The following is a 16948-nucleotide window of genomic DNA, read 5'->3' on the forward strand; positions in this document are numbered from 1 at the left end:
AAGTTGGATTTTGCGTCCAGCAAACAAGAAATCGAACACACGCAATTTACAGACCGTTTATATGGAGCAATATGCTCTTAGTCGCTGATGCTCCTAAAACCTCATAAATAATTTTGGTTGGTCGAGCAACAGACTGTGGCAGGGCCACCGTGTACCTTATATGACTAATATATGCGGAAATCTCTCGGTGTCAAAGGTCTGAATTCAACAGTGGGAGATCAGTTGATATACTGTATTACATGCTGTGTTTATATCAGAAAGTCACAACAAGAAACTTTGCATGAAATTTTATTTTATTTGCTTAAGTTTGTATATTACACTTCGCATTGCCTTTGTTGGTTGTTCTTTGGCTAACATTGGTCGGGCTTTCTCTTCCTGTAATAACATGTGTGACTTAAAATACTAAGGAAGGCACAGGTCTAGGCAAAAGAGCTAAATCTGAACAGAAGACAGATGTTTATTTCAATTTAAGTAAAAATTTATTCCAGTAATCCCAACTAATCCTTATGATTTATAAATACACCACCCCATGTCTGCACCTCGTAGCTACGTTACACCCATTGTTTGTTTTGGTTCACAAAATAAGTTCAAGAAACAACTGGTTACAAGTGGATAGACTTTGCACTTCCTTTAACGTGGATCGATTTTGCATGACCCCCGTGATGAACTCCCGAAGAATATGCAAAGGATTTGAAAGCGGGTCCTTCGATAACAGAGCTATCGACACCGACAACTGAAGCTCCATCCACAACTCCAACGGGTGCGTCAATTGCTACTGGACCTCCAAAAACACCCACTGCAGGCGCGACAGCCTCAACTCCAGAAGAATAAGCAACTGCTCCACCAATAGCAGCTGGGACAACAGCAGGTACTGGGCCGGCGTGCCTTACCTCTGACGAATAGGAGACTGATTTAGCGGGTACTCCAGCTACCACACCTAATGCAGGAGCTCCTGCAAAAACACCTACAGCAGCAGGGCCACCATGTACAATATCAGAAGAATAAGCAATAGATTTGGCTGGTGCTCCAGCTACCAATCCTACTGCGGGACCTCCAAAAACACCACCAGTAGGACCACCGTGTATAACTTCTGATGAGTATGCAATAGATTTACCGGGACCACCAACAACACCAACAGCAGCAGGACCACCAACAACACCTACAGCAGCAGGACCACCAACAACACCTACAGCAGCAGGACCACCGTGTAAGACCTCAGACGAATAAGAAATGGATTTGGCGGGTCCACCAGCTACCACTCCTACTGCAGGACCTCCAAAAACACCTAGACCAGGACCACCGTGTACAACTTCTGAGGAGTAGGCAATAGACTTTGCAGGACCTCCAGCTACAACTCCAACAGTAGGTGCACCATGAGCTACGTTAGAGGAGTAGGAGAAAGCACTACCAATAGCTGCAGGAGCACCAGCTACCACTTCCACTGCGGGAGCTGCGCCAACGACACCAACAGCAGCAGGACCGCCATGCACCACCTGTGAAGAATACGAAATAGACTTGGCAGGAGCACCGGAAACGACACCTACAGCAGCAGGACCACCGTGTAAGACCTCAGACGAATAAGAAATGGATTTGGCGGGTCCACCAGCTACCACTCCTACTGCAGGACCTCCAAAAACACCTAGACCAGGACCACCGTGTACAACTTCTGAGGAGTAGGCAATAGACTTTGCAGGACCTCCAGCTACAACTCCAACAGCAGGTGCACCATGAGCTACGTTAGAGGAGTACGAGAAAGCACTACCAGTAGCTGCAGGAGCACCAGCTACCACTTCCACAGCGGGAGCTGCGCCAACGACAGCAGCAGCAGGACCGCCATGCACCACTTGTGAAGAATACGAAATAGACTTGGCAGGAGCACCAGCTACAACCCCAACTGCAGAACCTCCAGCTACAACTCCAACAGCAGGTGCACCATGTAAAACCTCAGACGAATAAGAAATGGATCTGGCGGGTCCACCAGCTCCTACTCCTACTGCGGATATTCCATCCACCACTCCAATAGCAGGAGCTACTACTCCAGCAACGGGAGAGGCATCATGATGCACTTGTGAAGAATATGAGAAAGCCTTGATAGCTTTACCGTCGTCAAGGGCATCAGCAGCAACAACTGCAGGAGAACCAGCAACTGCGCCCACTGCGGGGGCAGCACCAACAACACCAAAAGCAGGAGCACCATGGACAACTTCAGAGGAATATGAAATAGACTTGGCAGGAACACCAGCTACCACTCCTACTGCAGGACCTCCAAAAACACCAAGACCAGGACCACCGTGTACAACTTCTGAGGAGTAGGCAATGGACTTGGCAGGAGCTACAACTCCAAGAGCAGGTGCACCGTGAGCTACGTTAGAGGAGTAGGAGAAAGCACTACCAATAGTTGCAGGAGCACCAGCTACCACTCCCACTCCGGGAGCTACACCAACTGCAGGACCATGTACAACTTCAGATGAATACGCAATAGACTTGGCGGGAGCACCGGATACTACACCAACCGCAGCGGGAGCTGCCAGAGATAAGGCAGGAGCGGCACCGTGCACTATCCCTGAAGAGTAAGCGATAGATTTGGCGTGGCCAACTCCTGCCGCAGGAGCTGCAACATGAATACCAGCGGGACCTCCGACATGACTCACTGACGATGAATACGAAATTGAGTTTATGGGAGCTCCTGCAACGACTCCAACAGCGGCCGGACCTGCGTGTCGGACCTCTGATGAATAGGCGATGGACTTCCCTGCTGGACCGACAACTCCTACTGCTGCTGGACCTGCAATACCAACTCCTACCCCAGGAGCGACGACTCCATCGTGTGCTACTTGAGAAGAATAGGAATGAGCAGTGTATCCTTTGACGTTGGGGTGGTAGTCAGTAGAGAGCACAGATAAACCAGCAAACCCAGAAGGGGCTGATGCACACAGCCCACACAGCAAGAAGATTAGTCCCTAAAAAAGGAAAGAAGACTATGTCAGATGGCGGTGATATAATTTTATGGATCCGGTTTCATGTTATCAACAGTTGAACATATTTGATTTACCGGAATATCTTACAAAAATCTCATTTTATAATAATGTTTATTCATAAACAGAGCATTAAACAATTCATGGTAAAACTGCATGTTCTTATAAAGGATATCTCAACTAAAAGGCACCACGTTCAGACTACTTGCCGTTTGGCTTTGATTCATATTTCAACCGATATTCTTGAATTTAGGGTTAAAATCGGAAGAAGTATTTCTGTTTGGATTTTGCGATTTCTAAATTTAAAATCTGCTGGTCAGCTACTTTATTTTTTTCACTAGGAAAGTTGCTCCCCCTCTTCGGTTTAGTCTAAAAACGTTATCGATGTTACTTATCAAACTGGTAGCATGATTTATGTGAAGGAAAAAAAAAACAACATTTGTATGTGATGTGCAACAGCGACTTTTTTTTTTTTTCTTCTCCCTCTTCATTAGACTAAAGTGATGATCAATAACAAATTATTCTGGAGATCAAAAATTCTTTAAATACTTCAGGTAAGCCCCGTTGCCTTTTTATCTGAAATACCCTCTCTCTGCTATAAATTATAAAATATAAATTTTTATATAATTTTATTGTTAGCAGAAATTTTAAAAAGGTTGTAAGAATGAGTAACTTTTGGACCCCTACAGGTTGCCAGGGTGTTAAATAAATCTTTAGCGATGGCGTGATCAACTAAGGGCGCCAGTGGTGATTTAGCGAAAATGTTTCAGCACGTGAATTGCGAGAATTTCGGTGAGCATAACTGCTTTCGACTTTAATGGCATGTTCTTTCAATGGCTGGATTACGCTGTCTAAAAAGTGAATCCTACAATTTTTCTTTTCTATCATTCCAATTTCGTTTTACTTACTGATCATTAAGAAACTTTCTTTATCGGCGACAAACTCTTGTTATCTCAAATTTATGTTCAGTTGCCAACTTGTTCGTATTTAAATTTATTATCTGTTCGGCACATCGTTGGAAATAATGCTAACCTAGTTGAACGGTATACCTTATTTAAAAAAAAATACACTTATACGAATCGATTTGATGCTAAACTGAACCAAACTGTTGGATTCCGGGGCATGCTGGCATCGTAGCTAACGAAACAGCAGACCAGGCACCTCCATCTTACCAAGTACCCTATATAGATTTACTAACACATATCCAACATCTGTAGAGACCAGTGGTTGAACATTTGGAAGACTCATATGAACAATAAATTGTTTGAAATTAAACGTGAACCACAACTATTGGAACTCCAGCTACAGGCATGAAGAGGTAATACCGGCAAGACTACGCATAGGGCACACACACACCTGATCCATCTGTTCCTGCTCATGGATGATGATCCACCTATATGCGCGCATTGTTCATCACAACTTACAGTCCAGCATATTCTCTTAGACTTTTCAATTCATTCTCACATCAGAAATCATACTTTCCGCTCTCTGTCGCAAATGCAAGAACCCTTATTACTAACCTACCTGTTGGGAAACAATGCTAATCTGGAAGAGCTCTTTGCTTATCTTAAACAAACCAGACTATATGAATATTTCTAAAATCAAATAAATAATTCTTCAGCATCTATCCAAATACCAGAATAGGCACATTTTGGCCTAAGTTTCCGTTATGCCGATAAACATCTACACCACCACTCTTTGAAAGGCAGTTCCTCACCTAACAATCCTTTATTAAAACTCATAAGACATAAGCTGATGCAGCTTCATGAGCATCGACAAACTGTTATCTTTTCTTGGATCCCTGGCCACAGTGGTATTCCAGGAAATGAATGTGCAGATGATGCTGCAAAGCATCCTTCCAATATAGCCTCAACAAATGATCTAGGCCCATATCCTGATTATAGACACAAAATACAGAGAACATGCATGGAACAATGGACACTTTCTTTGAAAAATTCAAACAAATAACAAGCTATTTCAAATAAAACCTGAACCACAATTATGGACTTCTAGCCTTCGTAAAAATAGAAAAGTAGTAGTAATCTTAGCCAGAATCCGAATAGGTCACACTCACCTCACCCATTTATATCTGCTTACAGGGAATGATCCTCCTGGGTGTGCAAACTGCTCGCAACCACTTACAGTAAAACATATACTCCTGGAATGTAGCTTGTTTAACAACGCCCGACGAATGGCTTTTAGTTTCATCTCAGATCTGCAACAACCTCTGTCTCTCAATAGCATCATAGGTAAAGAAGCAAATCTCTCTGAATTATTTCTCTATTTAAAACAAATTCAAGTGTATGACTGTTTTTAACTGCTGTACAAGCAGTTCCTGTATGTAAAGTCCATTGATTTGGGAGGTGCAATATAGCGTAAGTTGCCATTGCACCAGAAAACACCACCACCACCACCACCGAATCAAATTATTATATAATTGTACAATGACAATATAGAAACTGGCACATTTTGGCCTATGCTGTCCCTGTGCCTTTAAACACCAATACCAATTATCTGTTCGGCAATTTATACAGTATTCAATTTATGAAAGCATGGAGACAGCTTGCGATCAAATTGACGATTATTTAACAGATTTTAACTTGCAATTGCATTACTGAATAGACTCGGCCTTAGTAGCCCCTGTGCCATGAAACAACATGGCACAAGGACTATTAAGGGCTACATACCAACCAACCAACTTATGTGAAGTACTTGGAGGCAGTATTTAAGGCTTCTTAAAGGGTTCGATAAGTGTACAAACTGAACCATGGAAAGAACATATGTGTTTGAATCGATTTGTAGAGCGTGAGTTGTAAAATCCGGGATAACTTAAGGTGTCAACGTGAACTAACGTCTATAATTGGTACATGATTTAAAGAAAATAAAAGACCAGTCCATCTGGTGGCTTTTGGCTACTATATATAAAGTTACACACGGTGCTAGTGATTAATATTACTCTACTTAAAGTTTGCAGATATGTGCGATGATATACCAATTCTGATCCGAGAGGTTAACCACACACACCTACTTGACAAAAATGAATCATGTACTGAAAATAAGCCAATTTATCATTCCAGTTTCATATTTATAATTTAATAAACTAACGGCTGTTATTATCATGTACAAACTATCCGTCAATTTTCTTAATTTATTTCACTTAGCCGGTCAGATCACTAAATTAAATAATAGTCTTAACAGAGTCATTTTAGCCACATTAGCTCTTGCGCCAAGAACTCATAAATCAATCAATCTTAGGAGTCGATCTACTGACACCTTGTAGCCTGGGCATTCATTCTAAACACACCAACAAAAAACTTTTAAGCTATTGATAGATGGGGTTGTACAAAATTAGGCTCGAGTAAACGTTAAACATTCAAAGTCAGTACTTACCAATCGATACATTTTGTTACACTGCTTGTTTGTATAAGTGCGAAAGAATTTTCTTGTGCCTCCTATTTATAGGGGAGGAGTTTATCCCATTCTCTTACGGCCAAGACAATTTTAAAAAAAAATTCTAAATGCACGGCTTCTGCCATCGTGCCTTTTCCAGATTTTCTAAAGGTCGACCGCGAGAGGAACATAATTGGACTACGATCTGGGTCAAGAACAGGCCATTTCCCCGCCCGCCCGCCAGTCCGATAGGAGCAGACACCCCACGTCTTCCGTAAGTCGCCTATTGTAGTGTGAAAAATCTTCGGTGAAACCACAGATCCGTCATATGGGTCAAAGCCGGTGGAGAAAGCAGCTAGATTCCCTCCCCTCCACTCTCTCCAAAACACCTTCCCACAATAGCCACCACACCCAAGAAAATCCTACACCGGTCCTGTCTGAATGATCAGAACTGTTACAGTTATAGATAACAGTTCTCTGATGTCAACCGGAAACAGTATTTCAAATATCTTAATAGCTAGATAAACGTCTGTAAGAAAATATTTTCACACGTACTTGTAATACTTTTAACAGATAAATAAAACAGTAGAATTAATGATAAATTCTTTTGATTTTAATACAGAATAAATCCATTAGAAGTATGATTTTTATACTTATTTTAAGTGGAAATTCGGAATGATTTATGAAGTATTAATTCGTAATTATGAACGATTTACTATTGAGTTTGATTAAAGTTTACTTTATCTTCATTATGATTACGAAAAATACTGACTGGATGGGTGTGAAAGTAACAAAACTTAAACGATTAGGTTGAGGGTTAAAGTGTTAAATCTTCGCCTGAGGAGACGTTCTTGTTTTTGCGTCAGAAGCAACCTCCACTTATTAGTGATATGGATCACTTCACTCGAATCTGGGGGACAGTGCAGAGAAAGGTACAGATTGATACCTATTCTAATCAGATGACCTTCATTTCAACGGAAAAAAATCGCGCCACCTGTTACACATCGAAGTCTTCACAGTCATTTGGAGGTTAAGATTTTTTGATGCCTTCCTTAAAGATTGACTTAAATATCCATCATTAAGACATAAATATATATAGTAGAGACAATCCATTAATTAACAACGATAATTCATTTTGTCATGTAAATTTAATGACGTCATTCCAAAAAGAACCAAAGGGAAAAACAGGCTTATGTACCACATATAATTTCATGTACTCGAGGCATTAAAATTAAATCCAGAAAAGTAAAACTTATTTTTTTCTCTGTTACCTAGAACATGACTATTTTAATCTATCTGAACAGTACCATTTTTTACATTTTTATTTACGTTGGAAATTTTATATAATCAATATCGGATAAACTACTGTAGCTTACATGATATCCTCTAATCACCATCTCTTACTTTTTCGGCAGCTAACGATATGTCTCGCGTATCTCGTGACGTACGTTTAACCCTTTTTTTTTTTTTTTTTAAATCCATAACAAAAGACTTAATCGTGCCAATTGTAGCATACCGCTTTGGAAAAACCAGTTGAACGTCTGAGAATTCGCCTTTGTAATGCAGAAGAGAAAATAAAGTGAAATGTTGCTGATTCATGGTAACTGTATGCTATACAGCTTACATTAAGTGAAATATGTCAACAGTCGTCCCGCTCTGTCTTATTATACTCAGATTCACTCAGTGCTATTTCAGCCATACAAGGTAAACGACATTCTCGTCATCCTCTCCTACAAGAAATTGACTTTCTAATCAACCTCTGTCAAAAGAAATACTCTGAAATAACTCTTTGCTGGATCCCAGGACACTGCGGAATAGAAGGCAATGAAAAAGCATCAGAACTGCCGAACAGAACAAGGATAGTCCCACACACTGATTGTAGCCCAATCATTATTAGAGAAAGTGAAATGAATGGGCCCAAATATGGAAAAATGAAATCAACAATAAACTGCAGGAAATAAAACCTAATCCAGAAATATGGAACTCCAGCATCAGAGACAGTCGCAGAGAAGTAATACTTGCCAGACTGAGAATTGGCCATACTCATTTTCATCTATTGACAAACAAAAATCCCCCACTCTGTGTTCAATGCCAAGTTCAGCTTTCAGTAAAACACATTCTTTTGGTATGCCCTCGATTCAGAAATTCCAGATCCCTTTGATTTCAGAGTTCATACAATAACCAGAATCCAGTTACCCTTCGTCAATTAACGATGAAGAGACACAATTTGGCCTTAGTTGCCCTTGTGTCGTTAAACCGAACAACAACAACAACAACCAGTTACCCTTCAACAGATCTTGGACAATTCTGCGAATATAGATGAATTGTTTAATTTTATTCGGCAAATCAGATTTGATAAACAAATCTGAAAAAAATGTTTGATTTACATTAAAAACTTGGAAAGACACATCTTGGCCATTGATGCCCTTGTGTCTTAAAACAATTAACAACTGACTACAAATCCATCATTGAAACATCATGTAGGAAGCAATGGTCTGACCTCTGGAAAGCTCAAATAAAAAAAATAAACTGCTGTAGATAAAAAAAAGAGCCAAAACTGTGGACATCTAGTATCAGGAATAGCAGGCGACAAGAAGTAATTCTAGCAAGGCTCCTCATCGGACATTCACATCCAACTCATCTCTATTTGCTTATGGGAGAGAACCCTCCTCAGTGTTTGATGTGCCAGTCGCAGTTGACAATAAATCATATTCTCATTGTATGTCCACAACTTTCAACTACCAGAAAATCAAGCTTTACTTCCCTATCCCATTTGAAGGAACCGATAACCTTACTGCAGATTCTTGGCAATGACACAAATTTGGAGGAACTGTTTACTTATTTGAAACAGATAAATCTTTATAATAGCCTATGATCACAATAACATGAGAAAATTGTGATCAGCAAATATCGAACAAGCACAATATGGCCCAAGAGGCCCTTGTGCCAGAAAACCCAAATACAACAAGATACTCAATGAGCTTAACATCTCGGTAGGGCCCCGGGTGCCAAGCGTTTCCGTGGCCAAGCGATTCTCGTGCGTTTGAAAAGCGTTTTCCTCTAAGCGACTAGGTTCTCTTTTGTTTTCTCCCTTGATTATTAAACTTTTTTCGTTAAGTAGCCCTTTTTCTTAAAAGCACTAAGAAGAGAGCCCAGAAGAAGGAAAGAACCTTTTTCTTTAATTAAATTAGTCTTACTAATTGTACTAACCTATACGCTTGGCCACAAGCGGCACTGCTCCTGCCTCCCCGTGGCGGGGCCGGTAATCTGGGTGGTAAAAATATACCCCCAGGGCCAAAAGGAGCTAACCTGGATACGACTAATTATCCACCTTTAGAGCCATCAAGCTCAAGGTCAGAAATTCCTGACAACGACCGTGACACCAACCAGCCCAAAAGGCTTAGAAGGGAACCTGAATGCCATGATCAATTACCAAATTTCTTGGTCATTCATTCTTTATCCTCCCAACCTGTAGGAAAATTGTCACCGTTCTTGATTCAAAAATATTTGGAATCAATTACTGGATCACCGAAAATGGTGAAAAGACTACAATCCGGAGATCTCCTCATTGAAACTGCCACCGCTAAACATTCTGAGCGGCTCTTAAACACAACATCATTTTGTGGGCTCACAGTATCAATTACTCCACACAGAACCTTAAATTCATCAAAGGGTGTAATCAGTGAGTGGGACCTAATTACAGTCTCCGAAGAAGAGCTACTTCAAGAACTAAGTAGTCAAAAAGTTACAAATGTGAAACGGATTATGACTAAAAAAGATGGAAATCTCACTCCAACGAGATCGATCATCTTAACATTCAGTACGCCAGACTTACCATCCTCAATTAAATCTGGCTATTTGAATTGTCGTATAAGACCATTTATCCCGAATCCCGTTCGCTGCTTCAAATGCCAGAAATACGGGCATTCGCAGCAGGCATGTAGAGGTGAGGCCATATGTCCCATCTGCGGCTCTAAAGATCATACTCAAGCGGATTGCTCTGTCAAAACCCCTGTTTGTCCCAACTGCAAAGAAAGCCACCCAGCTTTTTCCAAAACATGTGAGCTATGGATTACAGGAAAGAAAATTCAAAAGTACAAAATAGAAAATAAAGTTACCTTTCCTGAGGCACGTAGACAAGTTATGTCGACCCTGCCTAGTAGTCGTTCCTATGCAGCTCGCACTCGGAACTTCGTTTCTACTGCAGCTCAAACAGATGTGTCAGTTACACCTAACACCTCTCTGGCGAACTGGCTCAAATCTACGCTTTCAACGTCAAAGAAAGATAATCCTCCAAAAAGAACTAGCGAAGCCACAAATACTCCAATCAGCATTCCTACTCATACCCCATTAGCCCCAGTTGGAAAAGAACAATTAAAATCTGAATCAGTCTCTAAAAAAACGGAATCTCCCTCCAAAAGCATGGATGTAGATGAACTGCTAGACAATGAGGAACCTATTCTAGAACTCCATGCAGAGGACACCATGTATACTGGACGCCCCACATTCTCAAAAAAGGACCGGAAAAAATGTCCCACGTACAGAAAACAGTCAGATGAATCACCCTCAGGTAAACCTAAATAATGAATAAGATCATACAATGGAATTGCAGAGGACTAAACACTCATTCTGATGACGTAAGAGATTTAATAGCTCAATTTAATCCCATAGGTGTATGCTTACAGGAAACATTCTTGTCGCCCCAAGTTTTGCCAAAACATTTTTCAAGTTATACCATTTACAGACGAGATAGGAACTCGGTATCACCTGCACGTGGAGGAGTTGCTATTCTTGTTAACGCTAACATACCATCCAAGCCGATCCAATTGAGAACTACCCTAGAAGCTGTGGCAGCTCGCCTTGCAGTTGGTACGTCATTTACCATTGTTTCCATTGGCCCCGGGTGCCAAGCGTTATTGTGATCAAGCGATTCTCTGAGCTATTTACAAAGCGTTTTCTCACTGCGACAGTTCTTGTTAATTTGGAAAGTTTTTCTTACGTTTAAAGTTATTTATTGTTAACTTACTCTTACGAACTGTAAGTAAGTTACAGAAAGGAAAACCACCTTTCTTTTTTCTTTCCTTAAAACTAACAAACTAACTTACACCGCTTGGTCACTCTAGCGGCACTGCTCCTGCCTCCCCGTGGCGGGGCCGGTAATCTTGGCAGAAAAGGCTCTCTGCCAAGGGCTAAAAGGAGCAAACGTGGATCACGAAGTCCGTAATCCATCTGTTGAGCCTCATGCCTCAACTTATTCAAGGACAGATCAAACTGACTTTGACAGTTCCCATCCCAAGAGACAAAGAACAGAAGGATCCAAAAAGGAAACACCACTGTTTCTTATTATACATTCTCAAACAAGTCAACAAGTAGGTGCACTTTCTCCATTTCTTATCCAGAAATGTCTCGAGAATGCTGCTGGACCGCCTAAAATGGTGAAAAGACTCCGCTCTGGAGATCTACTCATAGAGACAATGAATAGCAGGCACTCTGAAGCCCTGCAAAGAATTTCAAAATTCGCGAATATTCCTGTCACAGTTACTCCACATTCCACCTTAAATTCATCCAAAGGGGTGCTGTCTGAATGGGACTTAATAAATGTTACCGAAGAGGAATTAGTCCAAGAGCTACAAGATCAAAAAGTTGTACAGGCAAAGCGAATTAAAATCAAGAAAGACGGTGAATTAGTTCCCACTCGCAGTGTTATACTGACCTTTTCTACGCCAATTCTTCCAGCTACAGTTAAGGCTGGATATCTGAACTGCCATATTCGACCTTATATCCCCAACCCTCTCAGGTGCTTCAAGTGCCAAAAATTTGGCCATGCTCAAACAGTGTGTAGAGGGGTTTCAGTGTGCCCCAACTGTGGATCTAAGGAACACACACAAACAGACTGCCCAGCAGAAACATCAGTATGTCCAAACTGTAAAGGTAACCATCCAGCTTACTCGAAAATCTGTGAAACCTGGAAAACTGGAAAGAAGATTCAAAAGTACAAAATAGAAAACAAAGTGACTTACCAAGAAGCAAGGAAACAAGTTTTACTCTCAGTACCGAAACTCACATATGCAGCCGCAACACAAAAACACAAATCGGAAGGAAGTCAAACTGAAGTGTCCATACCACCAGCTACATCCATTTCCGATTGGGCACGAGCTGTCCTAGCGAGTCCGCTGGAGTCCCCTAAAGAACATGTAAAAGACCAAGCAAATAATACCCCAGTCACCGTACCACCAACTATTACTCCATCACCCTCAGATAATGAGAGTAGGAGAAATATTAAACCTCAAAAGATTCTAACCGCAGATATGGAAATCGATGACAAAACTAATAACGATGAAACATTTTTAGAACTACATGCTGAAGAAGACATGGATACTGCACGACCCACTTTCCCGAGAAAAGATAAAATAAAATTGGAACGCCATAAACAGATTGGATCTAAAAAACAGTCAGAAACACCTACTTCAAAAACTAAATAATGGACCAGTTGATTCAATGGAATTGTAGAGGCCTCCGTACCAACATAGATGATATTCACGACATGATAAATCAGCATCATCCAGTAGGCATCTGTCTACAAGAAACGAATCTTTCTCCGCAAGTAACACTGTCAATTAAAAACTATACAATATTCAGGCATGACAGGATCTCTCCACATGGTGGTGTAGCTATACTGATTGATAGTAAAATCCCTTCCAGACGTATACCCCTACAAACCACTTTAGAAGTTGTTGCAGTACGCCTTGCTCTTGGTAAAACGCTTACACTTGTATCAATATATATCTCACCAAATCAGAACTGCTCGATAACTGAACTAAATGACCTTATCCTACAACTACCCTCTCCGTTCTGCTTGTTGGGCGATTTTAATGCGCATCACCAGTTATGGGGATCCTTACAGACAGACAATCGGGGACGCACGATAGAGGCTTTTCTTGTAAAGAATAATCTCACTCTGCTTAACACAGGCTCCCACACCTATGTCCATTTTCCAACAGGCTCAACCTCTGCTATAGACCTGTCGATATGCTCACCCACATTATTTCCTGACATCGATTGGAGAGTCTCAGAGAACCCATTAAATAGTGATCATTTTCCTATAATCTGTAAGCTCTGCACAAGGACAAACTTACCAGTAAGTAGTCAATCTAAATGGAAATTCTCAAAAGCTGACTGGAATAAATATGCATCTAGTATTACACTAGAGGATGATATTATCCAACATCACTCCATTGATAACGCCGTTAAACATATCACAGAACAAATCTTGACAGCTGCTGCTACTACCATTCCTCGAACTTCAAATAAAGGATCCAAACACAAAAACTATTGGTGGAATTCAGCATGTAACACTGCTAAGAGAGAGAAGAACAAGGCGTGGAATCAGTTTCGAAAGGCCCCGGGTGCCAAGCGTTCCGTGGCCAAGCGATTTCAGTGCGTTCGTTAAAGCGATCCTCCTAAAGAGCTTTTGCCAGATATAGATTATTTTTCGTTCTAAATACCGTTTTCCTCATTTTCTATTAGAGTAGCTCTTTCGCACTACAAGTAGTAGGCAAAGGCCCAGAAAGGAAAGTCCCCTTTCTGTTTCTTTTTCTTATTTCACTAACACAACTAACAGCCGCTTGGTCACCTCGTGGCACTGCTCCTGCCTCCCCGTGGCGGGGCCGGAAACCTGGAAGGAAAAGTTATCCTTCCGGGGCCAAAAGGAGCAATTATGGATACCGAAAATTTTCCACCTCTCAAGACTGTAAATCCTGCTTCTTTGGATTTGCAACAAACTGACTCTGACTATCAAACACGGAAGAGGATGAAAACAGATGTACCTTAAATGGAATATCCATCTTTCCTCATACTGCATTCCATAACGAATCAGTCTTTGGGTACTTTGTCTCCTTTTTATATACAGAAATGTCTAGAAAGTGTAGCCGGATCACCAAAAATGGTAAGAAGACTGAAGTCTGGCGACCTATTAGTCGAAACCACCAATCGTAAACATTCTGAGTCCCTTCTGAAACTTACATCGTTTGGTGGAGTTCCTACTAAAGTATCTCCTCATGCTACCCTGAATAGCTCCAAAGGAGTAATTTCCGAATGGGATCTGTTGAACGTCAAAGAGGAGGAAATTGTTCAAGAACTCCAAGACCAGAAAGTTACTGAAGCAAGACGAATAATGGTGAAGAAAGATGGAGAATTTGTTCCTACTCGTAGCATCATTCTCACATTTTCTACACCAAACCTTCCTTCAGCAGTAAAAGCAGGATACTTAAACTGTCGCATCCGTCCTTATATACCCAATCCTATTCGATGCTACAAGTGTCAGAAGTTTGGACATTCCCAAACTGTCTGCCGAGGAGATTCAGTTTGCTCAAACTGCGGATCAAAAGAACATGTCCATACTGATTGTAATGCTGAATCATTACGGTGTCCAAACTGCAAAGGCAACCATTCAGCCTTTTCCAGATCCTGCGAGCAATGGAAGCTGGAGAAAAAAATCCAAAAATACAAAGTGGAGAACAAGGTCACATACCCTGAAGCCAGAAAGAACCTATTACAAAACATGCCTAAGCGTACATATGCTGAAGCATCCAAAAGACAACAAACAGTTTCAACGCAAACAGATATATCAGTCCCACCAAAAGTGTCAATTTCTGATTGGGCTCGATCATTGCTATCACCTGCATCACAGCCAACAAAACACCAAACAGTAGATAGGACAAACAATACCCCGATCTCGATACCATCCACTACTAAATTAGATCCAGTTACTGCAGATCAGAAGGAAAATTCAGTTCATGTTAGAAAGAAATTATCTGATAACACAGCTATGGATATTGCAGAAAACAATACTTGTAATGAACCTATCCTAGATCTTCATGCAGAAGACGACATAGACACACGTCCAGTCTTTCCAAAAAAGGACAAAATAAAAATTGACCGTCACAAGCAGAGTAACATTAAAAAACAGACAGATTCAACTTCTAATTCAAAACCAACACAATGAACAACATAATTCAATGGAATTGCAGAGGCTTTCGTAGCAACATAGACGATATATATGAACTAATTGATCGTTATCATCCTGTGAGCATATGCCTACAAGAAACAAATCTAACACCACAAGTGTCCGTGTCAGTTAAATATTACACTGTTTTTCGACAAGACAGGACAAACAGTGCTCATGGTGGAGTGGCCATACTCATAGACTCAAGGGTTCCTTGTAAACAAATTCCTCTTCAAACTGCCTTAGAAGCTGTTGCGGCTCGTGTAATGATTGGCATTTCTTTAACGATCGTCTCAATATATCTCCCTCCCAATCAGCAATGTACGATTCATGAACTAGAAAACCTTGTTTTGCAATTACCGTCACCAGTTTGCCTATTAGGAGACTTTAATGGACATCATACACTATGGGGATCCCCCGTCTCAGACAGACGCGGAGAACTCATTGAGACACTACTAGACAGACAGAATTTAACATTACTGAACACAGGTTTACCCACTTACATTCATTTTCCTACTGGAACACCATCTGCAATAGACCTCTCAATCTGCTCTCCGATCCTCTTCCCAAGTATCGAATGGACAACACTTGACAATCCTCTCAACAGTGATCACTATCCAGTAATATGCAGAATTCAAACCACGAACTCCAAAACAACTGATCCACAAATGAAATGGAAATTTTCTAAAGCAGACTGGACTAAATATAAAAATCATATCTCTTTTGATGATCACATCATTGAGTCTGCCTCTATCAATACTGTCACAAAACATATCACAATGCAGATACTATCAGCTTCAAAGGTTGCCATCCCACAGTCTCAATTAAGAAATCGTAGACATACCAACCACTGGTACCACCATTCCGATTGCCAGCAATATCGGGCCCCGGGTGCCAAGCGTTATAGTGATCAAGCGATTCTCAGTGATTTCTAGAGCGTTTTTCTCGAAGCTGCAGTTTTGTTCAGTTCAAAAAGTTTTCTTACGTTTTCATTAAATACTAGTAAACTTAGACTTACGATCTGTAAGTAAGTTTCAGAAAGGCAAATCACCTTTCTTTTTTTCATTTAAACTAATATACTAACTTTTATACCGCTTGGTCACTCTAGCGGCACTGCTCCTGCCTCCCCGTGGCGGGGCCGGTAACCTGGGAGAAGAAATCCACTCTCCCGGGGCTGAAAGGAGCAAAGATGGATAACAATACGTTCCCACCTTTAGAGCCTCCGAGCTCAAAACTAGCGACAAAACACACCGATGATGACTTCTCCCAACCCAAGAGGTTGAAAACAAATCCTCAAGAGGAGATACCAGCATTTCTCATACTGCACTCTACATCAGACCAGCCTTTGAGTAAATTGTCCCCATTCCTTGTGCAAAAATGCTTAGAGGCTGTCGCAGGTTCACCAAAATCAGTAAGGCGACTCCAGTCTGGGGATCTTCTGGTAGAGACCATGAAATCCCAGCATTCTGCAAAGCTATTAAATCTGACAACTTTCGGCGGACATCCCATAAAAGTCACTCCCCATGCCACCTTAAATTCCTCCAAGGGAGTAATTGCAGAATGGGACTTATTAACCGTA

The 16948-nt window shown here is 41.1% G+C and overlaps 1 protein-coding gene across 1 annotated transcript; it reads right to left on the reverse strand.

Annotated features, from left to right (window-relative positions):
- Positions 1-275: 275 nt before the first annotated feature.
- LOC150085290 (uncharacterized) lies at positions 276-6489 on the reverse strand. The gene is made up of 3 exons (XM_090373971.1): positions 6366-6489; positions 1171-2960; positions 276-1116 (listed from the first exon to the last, which is right to left on the reverse strand). Exons 1-3 carry the CDS (start codon positions 6375-6377, stop codon positions 603-605), a joined length of 2316 nt encoding a protein of 771 aa, XP_090230097.1. The 5' UTR covers positions 6378-6489; the 3' UTR covers positions 276-602.
- Positions 6490-16948: the final 10459 nt, after the last annotated feature.

Source organism: Mastigoproctus giganteus, chromosome 5 (assembly GCF_048544385.1).
Source record: "Mastigoproctus giganteus isolate SK-2022 chromosome 5, ASM4854438v1, whole genome shotgun sequence".
NCBI classification, from domain to species: Eukaryota; Metazoa; Arthropoda; class Arachnida; order Uropygi; family Thelyphonidae; genus Mastigoproctus; species Mastigoproctus giganteus.